General features: G+C 34.5%; 1 protein-coding gene across 1 annotated transcript in view; it reads left to right on the top strand.

Moving 5' to 3' along the window:
• Positions 1-328: 328 nt before the first annotated feature.
• LOC138304766 (organic cation transporter protein-like) overlaps positions 329-14,198 on the top strand; it is a 33,064-nt gene continuing 19,194 nt past the window's right edge. Inside the window, exon 1 of the mRNA XM_069245029.1 lies at positions 329-738. Coding sequence (XP_069101130.1) covers positions 596-738 — 143 coding nt within the window. The 5' untranslated portion in view covers positions 329-595. The remainder of the gene's footprint in view (positions 739-14,198) is intronic.

The following is a 14,198-nucleotide window of genomic DNA, read 5'->3' as shown; positions in this document are numbered from 1 at the left end:
GCAAGAAACGATTTTAAAATTAGAAAGTTTTGTTTTGTTAACATGTTCTGTGCGTTTTAAGATGTATGTTTATTGCAAAATGATTCTTTTTAGTAATAAAAATCGAGAACAGTTTCGTCTGCATTCGAATTCCTATGCCGTAATTCAAACAACATGGCGATTTTTTGTGTCCCTGTGAAACGGCGTGTTTACAGTTTAAAACGTCAGTGTATTGCGACTTTTCAACAATAACACTTCCAAAATTAAAATACAGGTAGTTAAACCAATGAAATTCGGCCTGGATCTGACGCGTATTAATCTTTAACACTGACACTCCCGCTCCACACGCCACCACTAACATAGCCTGGCCGTAATCAATAACTACCATTCACGTGCTTCTTGCCGAGTGGCCGAGCCCTATAACTAATGCGAGTCTGCCATAGCTAACACAGTGCTCTCTTCTCTTGTAGTCATAACTGCCGGGGTATACTGTTCAGCAAGACACGGCTAAACAGTTACCGTCATTTTGTGGATTGGACTAACGTTTAAACAGAGATTTGTGACTTCTGGTCAAGACTATTGTGTTTGTATTGTCGTATACAGTGTGTTCGGCACCATGAGGTTCGATGACGCGTTGATGAAGCTGGGAGAGTTCGGGTTCTACCAGAAAAGGCTATGGATCCTTCTCCAAATACCCGCTATGTCTGTAGGGTGTTTTATGATGATGTTGGTGTTCCAGATGTTTAAACCAGAACATCGGTAAGTAAACAATGTTTATCAATGTTTCTCATAGTTATGTTGGAATTGATAAACACTCAGAAGGAACATATCTAGTATGTTAAAGATAGATGTATGTAAGACGCGGAAATTGTTTAGAATTCATTATTGAATATGTTATGTAGCAGAATTATTTTCCAATAGTGAAACATCAGTATAAATAATATTGTTTATGATATGAGTCTAGTTCATATGATTAAAATGATTAAAACACACACACACACACACATTTCATTTTTTCTCTCGAATCTAACCGTTAGAATTTAGATAGGTTTCAAGGCACAACGCACGTCTAAATCATCCGAATCATTAAGTTTAATTTGGCCGAGTGATGATACTGATTATGGTGGCACTAAGTTATCGTGTGCTGGTATCGGTCTGGTATTGTGTATCACACAGGCCGTAACGTGTTATCCACGGCACGCCGGACGTTTAAATTCCTCATTGTCCTTCTTAACTGGACTCAATGTAATTTGTATTTGTCCTACGCTCTATCGGCTTTGAATTGTAGGTTTGGTCTGGTTTCCTTATCACCAATTGTAAATACATGGCTGAGTTTAGGCGGTCAAACGTGGCCAGTAATACCTAACCATGTAGCTAATACACCAGACTGTTCAGACATATCGTCGGGCCAATGTGAACCTTTTTTGTGGTATAGGCAGCACAAGAAAAAATTTGAAAACGTCGAGTGGCACAGACAACCTATATGATATTTCTAAAATAAAAATTCGAACCCCGAACAGTTGATTTCAAGGAGAACGAAAAATCATCTCTATTGAAATATCCCTATTTCAACTTTCGGTCCCGGTATAATTTAAAAAAGAAAACCCTTGACATTCGTTATCATCCTTCAGGATCAGCCCTGTTCTTCATATCCATAGAGAACCACATACAGTATCAATTTGTTTGCCGAAGCATGAGGGCAATCCCGTCCAATAGCAATATCAACCGATTAGCAAGTGGCTAATCATGGGAAGAGACGATATCTGATGCTGGTCTGATAATAGATTATTGCACTAGAGTAGTCAAAACATGTATAAAGAAGCAGATATTTTCAGACCCTCCAAGAGCGAGATCCCCACAGCGTGATGTCGTACTCCCGTAGACTATTACTAATGCTGACTCATACCTCATTTCTCAGCTCCGTGGTGCTATCATCAAAACTCATCTGACATTAAAACATCCGCACAATTTAGGCCAATGTTTAAAAACCCATGTAGTCTCGTCGGGATATATTTAACGAGGAGTTATTTCTTACAAATGTCGAAATTCCATTTCCGTTCTTGTTCCATAATTCTTTGAACGTCGTGTAATAATTAGGAAGCTTATGGAAATTCTTTCAACTTAATGTTGGATAAATATGCTTTATATTTCTCCTGAACTAACAAATTACGTCATACGACTGCACTATGATAATGGCGTTAGTGGGCCACGGCACAGATGTTAAGATGCAGATAATGTAAAACACATTTATAAATAATGAGAAAGGCTACAGTTCTTAAGCCGTTCTTTCCTGATAGAGTGGGTACCGCATACTATTAATGAATACCAGTATAACAAACAGACATTATGTACATACACTTTAGCAATAAAAACCGTCTGAATGCGGGAGATCTTGTGAAAATAGTCCCAGATTGTGTCACTGACAAAGCAAGTTCATGCTCGACTAACCGATAGACAATGGGACTGACGTCACACCAGAGTTGTGTTTTAAAATGTCGAATACAATGGACATGGAGTTAAGCAATCATTAAATTGGTTATAAAGGGAGTACCCGAACAACATGTCCCAGTATTGCACGGAAGGATATATGTTTTTTCTAATATACCTACACCCGTCAGAGAACAGATTCAAATGTAGCCTTATAAGGCAAATGGTATTTAACATTTAATAATACACAACCTACAATAGTGGTCATGAAGCATAACTTATGCCTATATTTGTGAAAAAACAGTAATTATATCGCTGTCACTGTCAGTGAACTCTTGGTAAAATGTGAATACGTTAACTGTAATGTGTAAACACGTGTGTTTTAAATGTCAACTACCTTCCTGTCCAATAGCAGGGCATAAGATGTGTAGTAGGTTAGGATATCTTAATGATACCATAATGTATACAAAATGAGTATTGTTTCAGGACAATAGGAAGAATTGCATTAGATCATATAAAATGCATTTTTGTTTAAAGGAAATAAATGTTGTATTATATCATAGACTTTATTAAGCATCATCACCAGCTACCGCATGTCAATACATAGATACATTATAATGAGAACCAATGGTATCAGAGGGTTATATTTCGATACATTAAGTTATATGATAGTGAGAAGAAAAGCAACTGCACACGAAACGAAAGACCTTTAAATAAAACAAGAGTAATTTGATAGGAGTAAAAAAAGCCCTAAGCCACTGTTGACTTTTGATAAAATGGATTCTACATGTTATGAAAAAGAAAAATGGTGGTCCAGTTTTACTCCAAGAAGCTTCTCAGTTCAACCTGTATTATAATTTCACCATTTTCATGTATGGAGAATTGACTTGCAGTCGCGGTTTTATTTTGATGCATTTCAAAATGGCAGAATATAACAGTTGCAATAAAACGCCGAGGTATGAGAGAAAAAAATACTTTTTCATATGTGGATATGAAGGATAGGGATATTCTACCCTCGGGATCACAAAATGTTGTAAAATCCTCACATATGAAAGTGTCTTATAATATATAAAGCATGTTTCATTTGGTTTGCTTAATCCATGCTCCATAAAACCTGGACATAAAACTGATCCTACAGCCAAGACAGTAAAATAGGAAGTGTGTAGTTATATTAAAAGTGGTGCACTCGTCATTGGTAACTACAGATCAAACAGCCACAGTCATTGTGGGTACTTGTCATGTCCTCTGATCATAGTTTCGATCATTGCTTGTGAACTGCTACTTATGAAATGGGTACATGCCATACAATTAACTAACATACTCATAGTTGTAGTACATCGGGTGTACTGAAGTGTCGGATTGGTATATTACTGAAGTGTCGGTTTGGTATATTACTGAAGTGTCGGATTGGTATATTACTGAAGTGTCGGTTTGGTATATTACTGAAGTGTCGGTTTGGTATATTACTGAAGTGTCGGTTTGGTATATCACTGAAGTGTCGGTTTGGTATATCACTGAAGTGTCGGTTTGGTATATTACTGAAGTGTCGGTTTGCTATATCACTGAAGTGTCGGTTTGGTATATTACTGAAGTGTCGGTTTGGTATATAACTGAAGTGTCGGTTTGGTATATCACTGAAGTGTCGGTTTGGTATATTACTGAAGTGTCGGTTTGGTATATTACTGAAGTGTCGGTTTGGTATATCACTGAAGTGTCGGTTTGGTATATTACTGAAGTGTCGGTTTGGTATATCACTGAAGTGTCGGTTTGGTATATTACTGAAGTGTCGGTTTGGTATATCACTGAAGTGTCGGTTTGGTATATTACTGAAGTGTCGGTTTGGTATATTACTGAAGTGTCGGTTTGGTATATACTGAAGTGTCGGTTTGGTATATCACTGAAGTGTCGGTTTGGTATATCACTGAAGTGTCGGTTTGGTATATACTGAAGTGTCGGTTTGGTATATTACTGAAGTGTCGGTTTGGTATATTACTGAAGTGTCGGTTTGGTATATTACTGAAGTGTCGGTTTGGTATATTACTGATGTGTCGGTTTGGTATATTACTGAAGTGTCGGTTTGGTATATTACTGAAGTGTCGGTTTGGTAATTACTGAAGTGTCGGTTTGGTAATTACTGAAGTGCCGGTTTGGTATATTACTGAAGTGTCGGTTTGGTATATTACTAAAGTGTCGGTTTGGTATATCACTGAAGTGTCGGTTTGGTATATCACTGAAGTGCCGGTTTGGTATATTACTGAAGTATCGATTTGGTATATCACTGAAGTGTCGGTTTGGTATATTACTGATGAATTGTCGATTTTGGTATATTACTGAAGTGTCGGTTTGGTATATCACTGAAGTGTCGGTTTGGTATATCACTGAAGTGTCGGTTTGGTATATCACTGAAGTGTCGGTTTGGTATATCACTGAAGTGTCGGTTTGGTATATTACTGAAGTGTCGGTTTGGTATATTACTGAAGTGTCGGTTTGGTATATCACTGAAGTGTCGGTTTGGTATATTACTGAAGTGTCGGTTTGGTATATCACTGAAGTGTCGGTTTGGTATATCACTGAAGTGTCGGTTTGGTATATCACTGAAGTGTCGGTTTGGTATATTACTGAAGTGTCGGTTTGGTATATTACTGAAGTGTCGGTTTGGTAATTACTGAAGTGTCGATTTGGTATATTACTGAAGTGTCGGTTTGGTAAATACTGAAGTGTCGGTTTGGTATATTACTGAAGTGTCGGTTTGGTATATTACTGAAGTGTCGGTTTGGTATATTACTGAAGTGTCGGTTTGGTAATTACTGAAGTGCCGGTTTGGTATATTACTGAAGTGTCGGTTTGGTATATTACTAAAGTGTCGGTTTGGTATATCACTGAAGTGTCGGTTTGGTATATCACTGAAGTGTCGGTTTGGTATATTACTGAAGTGTCGATTTGGTATATCACTGAAGTGTCGGTTTGGTATATTACTGAATTGTCGGTTTGGTATATTACTGAAGTCCCGGTTTGGTATATTACTGAAGTGTCGGTTTGGTATATCACTGAAGTGCCGGTTTGGTATATCACTGAAGTGTGGGTTTGGTATATTACTGAAGTGTCGGTTTGGTATATTACTGAAGTGTCGGTTTGGTATATCACTAAAGTGTCGGTTTGGTATATCACTGAAGTGTCGGTTTGGTATATCACTGAAGTGTCGGTTTAGTATATCACTGAAGTGTCGGTTTGGTATATCACTGAAGTGTCGGTTTGGTATATCACTGAAGTGTCGGTTTGGTATATCACTGAAGTGCCGGTTTGGTACATCACTGAAGTGTCGGTGTGGTATATCACTGAAGTGTCGGTTTGGTATATCACTGAAGTGTCGGTTTGGTATATCACTGAAGTGTCGGTTTGGTATATCACTGAAGTGTCGGTTTGGTATATCACTGAAGTGTCGGATTGGTATATTACTGATGTGTCGGTTTGGTATACCACTGAAGTGTGGGTTTGGTATATTACTGAAGTGTGGGTTTGGTATATCACTGACGTGTCGGTTTGGTATATTACTGAAGTGTCGGTTTGATATATCACTGAAGTGTCAGTTTGGTATATTACTGAAGTGTCGGTTTGGTATATTACTGATGTGTCGGTTTGATATATCACTGAAGTGTCGGTTTGGTATATTACTGAAGTGTCGGTTTGGTATATCACTGAAGTGTCGGTTTGGTATATCACTGAAGTGTCGGTTTGGTATATCACTGAAGTGTCGGTTTGGTATATTACTGAAGTGTCGGTTTGGTATATCACTGAAGTGTCGGTTTGGTATATTACTGAAGTGTCGGTTTGGTATATCACTGAAGTGTCGGTTTGGTATATCACTGAAGTGTCGGTTTGGTATATCACTGAAGTGTCGGTTTGGTATATCACTGAAGTGTCGGTTTGGTATATCACTGAAGTGTCGGTTTGGTATATCACTGAAGTGTCGGTTTGGTATATCACTGAAGTGTCGGTTTGGTATATCACTGAAGTGCCGGTTTGGTATATTACTTATTATCTTACCTCTCACGAAACATATTGGAAGATAAATATATGTTTATTTGATCAAACGGAATATAAAGACAAGTTATATTTATCTAAAGGTAAAGACAAGTTATATTTATCTAAAGGTAAAGACAAGTTATATTTATCTAAAGGTAAAGACAAGTTATATTTATCTAAAGGTAAAGACAAGTTATATTTATCTAAAGGCTACACACCGGACAATAAGAATGATGATGATGATAATTATATATCAAGAAACGTCTATCTACACACCGGGACAAATAAAGAATGATGATGATGATATATATATCAAGAAACGTCTATCTACACACCGGGACAAATAAAGAATGATGATGATGATAATTATATATCAAGAAACGTCTATCTACACACCGGGACAAATAAAGAATGATGATGATGATAATTATATATCAAGAAACGTCTATCTACACACGGGACAAATAAAGAATGATGATGATGATAATTATATATCAAGAAACGTCTATCTACACACCGGGACAAATAAAGAATGATGATGATGATAATTATAATCAAGAAACGTCTATGGGACAAATAAAGAATGATGATGATGATAAATTATATATCAAGAAACGTCTATCTACACACCGGGACAAATAAAGAATGATGATGATGATAATTATATATCAAGAAACGTCTATCTACACACCGGGACAAATAAAGAATGATGATGATGATAATTATATATCAAGAAACGTCTATCTACACACCGGGACAAATAAAGAATGATGATGATGATAATTATATATCAAGAAACGTCTATCTACACACCGGGACAAATAAAGAATGATGATGATGATAATTATGTATCAAGAAACGTCTATCTACACACCGGGACAAATAAAGAATGATGATGATGATGATAATTATATATCAAGAAACGTCTATCTACACACCGGGACAAATAAAGAATGATGATGATGATAATTATATATCAAGAAACGTCTATCTACACACCGGGACAAATAAAGAATGATGATGATGATAATTATATATCAAGAAACGTCTATCTACACACCGGGACAAATAAAGAATGATGATGATGATAATTATATATCAAGAAACGTCTATCTACACACCGGGACAAATAAAGAATGATGATGATGATAATTATATATCAAGAAACGTCTATCTACACACCGGGACAAATAAAGAATGATGATGATGATAATTATATATCAAGAAACGTCTATCTACACACCGGGACAAATAAAGAATGATGATGATGATAATTATATATCAAGAAACGTCTATCTACACACCGGGACAAATAAAGAATGATGATGATGATAATTATATATCAAGAAACGTCTATCTACACACCGGGACAAATAAAGAATGATGATGATGATAATTATATATCAAGAAACGTCTATCTACACACCGGGACAAATAAAGAATGATGATGATGATAATTATATATCAAGAAACGTCTATCTACACACCGGGACAAATAAAGAATGATGATGATGATAATTATATATCAAGAAACGTCTATCTACACACCGGGACAAATAAAGAATGATGATGATGATAATTATATATCAAGAAACGTCTATCTACACACCGGGACAAATAAAGAATGATGATGATGATAATTATATATCAAGAAACGTCTATCTACACACCGGGACAAATAAAGAATGATGATGATGATAATTATATATCAAGAAACGTCTATCTACACACCGGGACAAATAAAGAATGATGATGATGATAATTATATATCAAGAAACGTCTATCTACACACCGGGACAAATAAAGAATGATGATGATGATAATTATATATCAAGAAACGTCTATCTACACACCGGGACAAATAAAGAATGATATGATGATGAATAATTATATATCAAGAAACGTCTATCTACACACCGGGACAAATAAAGAATGATGATGATGATAATTATATATCAAGAAACGTCTATCTACACACCGGGACAAATAAAGAACGATGATGATGATAATTATATATCAAGAAACGTCTATCTACACACCGGGACAAATAAAGAATGATGATGATGATAATTATATATCAAGAAACGTCTATCTACACACCGGGACAAATAAAGAACGATGATGATGATAATTATATATCAAGAAACGTCTATCTACACACCGGACAAATATCAAGAAACGTCTATCTACACACCGGACAAATAAAGAATGATGATGATGATAATTATATATCAAGAAACGTCTATCTACACACCGGGACAAATAAAGAACGATGATGATGATAATTATATATCAAGAAACGTCTATCTACACACCGGGACAAATAAAGAATGATGATGATGATAATTATATATCAAGAAACGTCTATCTACACACCGGGACAAATAAAGAACGATGATGATGATAATTATATATCAAGAAACGTCTATCTACACACCGGGACAAATAAAGAATGATAATGATGATAATTATATATCAAGAAACGTCTATCTACACACCGGGACAAACAAAGAACGATGATGATGATAATTATATATCAAGAAACGTCTATCTACACACCGGGACAAATAAAGAATGATGATGATGATAATTATATATCAAGAAACGTCTATCTACACACCGGGACAAATAAAGAATGATGATGATGATAATTATATATCAAGAAACGTCTATCTACACACCGGGACAAATAAAGAATGATGATGATGATAATTATATATCAAGAAACGTCTATCTACACACCGGGACAAATAAAGAATGATGATGATGATAATTATATATCAAGAAACGTCTATCTACACACCGGGACAAATAAAGAATGATGATGATGATAATTATATATCAAGAAACGTCTATCTACACACCGGGACAAATAAAGAATGATGATGATGATAATTATATATCAAGAAACGTCTATCTACACACCGGGACAAATAAAGAACGATGATGATGATAATTATATATTAAGAAACGTCTATCTACACACCGGGACAAATAAAGAACGATGATGATGATAATTATATATCAAGAAACGTCTATCTACACACCGGGACAAATAAAGAATGATGATGATGATAATTATATATCAAGAAACGTCTATCTACACACCGGGACAAATAAAGAACGATGATGATGATAATTATATATCAAGAAACGTCTATCTACACACCGGGACAAATAAAGAACGATGATGATGATAATTATATATCAAGAAACGTCTATCTACACACCGGGACAAATAAAGAACGATGATGATGATAATTATATATCAAGAAACGTCTATCTACACACCGGGACAAATAAAGAACGATGATGCTGATAATTATATATCAAGAAACGTCTATCTACACACCGGGACAAATAAAGAACGATGATGCTGATAATTATATATCAAGAAACGTCTATCTACACACCCGGGACAAATAAAGAACGATGATGATGATAATTATATATCAAGAAACGTCTATCTACACACCGGGACAAATAAAGAACGATGATGATGATAATTATATATCAAGAAACGTCTATCTACACACCGGGACAAATAAAGAATGATGATGATGATAATTATATATCAAGAAACGTCTATCTACACACCGGGACAAATAAAGAACGATGATGATGATAATTATATATCAAGAAACGTCTATCTACACACCGGGACAAATAAAGAACGATGATGATGATAATTATATATCAAGAAACGTCTATCTACACACCGGGACAAATAAAGAATGATGATGATGATAATTATATATCAAGAAACGTCTATCTACACACCGGGACAAATAGAGAATGATGATGATGATAATTATATATCAAGAAACGTCTATCTACACACCGGGACAAATAAAGAATGATGATGATGATAATTATATATCAAGAAACGTCTATCTACACACCGGGACAAATAAAGAACGATGATGATGATAATTATATATCAAGAAACGTCTATCTACACACCGGGACAAATAAAGAACGATGATGATGATAATTATATATCAAGAAACGTCTATCTACACACCGGGACAAATAAAGAACGATGATGATGATAATTATGTATCAAGAAACGTCTATCTACACACCGGGACAAATAAAGAACGATGATGATGATAATTATGTATCAAGAAACGTCTATCTACACACCGGGACAAATAAAGAACGATGATGATGATAATTATGTATCAAGAAACGTCTATCTACACACCGGGACAAATAAAGAACGATGATGATGATAATTATATATCAAGAAACGTCTATCTACACACCGGGACAAATAAAGAATGATGATGATGATAATTATATATCAAGAAACGTCTATCTACACACCGGGACAAATAAAGAACGATGATGATGATAATTATATATCAAGAAACGTCTATCTACACACCGGGACAAATAAAGAATGATGATGATGATAATTATATATCAAGAAACGTCTATCTACACACCGGGACAAATAAAGAATGATGATGATGATAATTATATATCAAGAAACGTCTATCTACACACCGGGACAAATAAAGAACGATGATGATGATAATTATATATCAAGAAACGTCTATCTACACACCGGGACAAATAAAGAATGATGATGATGATAATTATATATCAAGAAACGTCTATCTACACACCGGGACAAATAAAGAAAGATGATGATGATAATTATATATCAAGAAACGTCTATCTACACACCGGGACAAATAAAGAATGATGATGATGATAATTATATATCAAGAAACGTCTATCTACACACCGGGACAAATAAAGAATGATGATGATGATAATTATATATCAAGAAACGTCTATCTACACACCGGGACAAATAAAGAATGATGATGATGATAATTATATATCAAGAAACGTCTATCTACACACCGGGACAAATAAAGAATGATGATGATGATGATAATTATATATCAAGAAACGTCTATCTACACACCGGGACAAATAAAGAATGATGATGATGATAATTATATATCAAGAAACGTCTATCTACACACCGGGACAAATAAAGAATGATGATGATGATAATTATATATCAAGAAACGTCTATCTACACACCGGGACAAATAAAGAATGATGATGATGATAATTATATATCAAGAAACGTCTATCTACACACCGGGACAAATAAAGAATGATGATGATGATAATTATATATCAAGAAACGTCTATCTACACACCGGGACAAATAAAGAATGATGATGATGATAATTATGTATCAAGAAACGTCTATCTACACACCGGGACAAATAAAGAATGATGATGATGATAATTATGTATCAAGAAACGTCTATCTACACACCGGGACAAATAAAGAATGATGATGATGATAATTATATATCAAGAAACGTCTATCTACACACCGGGACAAATAAAGAATGATGATGATGATAATTATATATCAAGAAACGTCTATCTACACACCGGGACAAATAAAGAATGATGATGATGATAATTATATATATCAAGAAACGTCTATCTACACACCGGGACAAATAAAGAATGATGATGATGATAATTATATATCAAGAAACGTCTATCTACACACCGGGACAAATAAAGAATGATGATGATGATAATTATATATCAAGAAACGTCTATCTACACACCGGGACAAATAAAGAATGATGATGATGATAATTATATATCAAGAAACGTCTATCTACACACCGGGACAAATAAAGAATGATGATGATGATAATTATGTATCAAGAAACGTCTATCTACACACCGGGACAAATAAAGAATGATGATGATGATAATTATGTATCAAGAAACGTCTATCTACACACCGGGACAAATAAAGAATGATGATGATGATAATTATATATCAAGAAACGTCTATCTACACACCGGGACAAATAAAGAATGATGATGATGATAATTATATATCAAGAAACGTCTATCTACACACCGGGACAAATAAAGAATGATGATGATGATAATTATATATCAAGAAACGTCTATCTACACACCGGGACAAATAAAGAATGATGATGATGATAATTATGTATCAAGAAACGTCTATCTACACACCGGGACAAATAAAGAATGATGATGATGATAATTATGTATCAAGAAACGTCTATCTACACACCGGGACAAATAAAGAATGATGATGATGATAATTATGTATCAAGAAACGTCTATCTACACACCGGGACAAATAAAGAATGATGATGATGATAATTATATATCAAGAAACGTCTATCTACACACCGGGACAAATAAAGAATGATGATGATGATGATTATGTATGTATCAAGAAACGTCTATCTACACACCGGGACAAATAAAGAATGATGATGATGATAATTAATTATGTATCAAGAAACGTCTATCTACACACCGGGACAAATAAAGAATGATGATGATGATAATTATATATCAAGAAACGTCTATCTACACACCGGGACAAATAAAGAATGATGATGATGATAATTATGTATCAAGAAACGTCTATCTACACACCGGGACAAATAAAGAATGATGATGATGATAATTATGTATCAAGAAACGTCTATCTACACACCGGGACAAATAAAGAATGATGATGATGATAATTATATATCAAGAAACGTCTATCTACACACCGGGACAAATAAAGAATGATGATGATGATAATTATATATCAAGAAACGTCTATCTACACACCGGGACAAATAAAGAATGATGATGATGATAATTATATATCAAGAAACGTCTATCTACACACCGGGACAAATAAAGAATGATGATGATGATAATTATATATCAAGAAAACGTCTATCTACACACCGGGACAAATAAAGAATGATGATGATGATAATTATATATCAAGAAACGTCTATCTACACACCGGGACAAATAAAGAATGATGATGATGATAATTATATATATCAAGAAACGTCTATCTACACACCGGGACAAATAAAGAATGATGATGATGATAATTATATATCAAGAAACGTCTATCTACACACCGGGACAAATAAAGAATGATGATGATGATAATTATATATCAAGAAACGTCTATCTACACACCGGGACAAATAAAGAATGATGATGATGATAATTATGTATCAAGAAACGTCTATCTACACACCGGGACAAATAAAGAATGATGATGATGATAATTATGTATCAAGAAACGTCTATCTACACACCGGGACAAATAAAGAATGATGATGATGATAATAACATATTTCATTTAAATAAAGGCATAATTAATTTATCTAACGTAAGGCAAATATATGTTTAGTTTATCAGAAATAATGTAAAGGTAAGTTATGCTTTTAATTACGGTATATCAAGACAAGTTTATCTTCCACTTATCTGACTATTTGAAAGAGAACTTAGTTTGATAAAAGTTTATGCTATGGTGTAGCTTTTAGTCGCCTATTCAGACTATGATCATTAAGAATGTCTGATATGATTACCATACATTTAAAATTTTGTGTTGTTTAGAGCTTTACTGTTTATCTGATTATGGGCGGTCTTGTTTCAATCAATGGTCACAACAGGTCAGATATTCTTGGCGATTCATTGTATGCTTTTTGTCCTTATCGCATAGAACCAAAAGCCGAGGCAGGTCAAAACATGATCATAAACTCGGGTAAGACGCACTGTGGTGTTGGCACAGGTACACATGACATGCGTTTATGAGAATTTTTTGTTTCAGTTAAGTATTTCTCTGTAGAATATGAAGTAAGCGTGTTGATAATAAAATAGCAGTCAATTTATTACACCATTGTTTAATCAACCATAACACGTATTATATGAGG

This window comes from Argopecten irradians, chromosome 1 (assembly GCF_041381155.1).
Source record: "Argopecten irradians isolate NY chromosome 1, Ai_NY, whole genome shotgun sequence".
In the NCBI taxonomy this organism is placed as follows: Eukaryota; Metazoa; Mollusca; class Bivalvia; order Pectinida; family Pectinidae; genus Argopecten; species Argopecten irradians.
The sequence above is the reverse complement of the archived record's forward strand: the minus strand, read 5'-3'. Positions and strand labels throughout refer to the sequence as shown.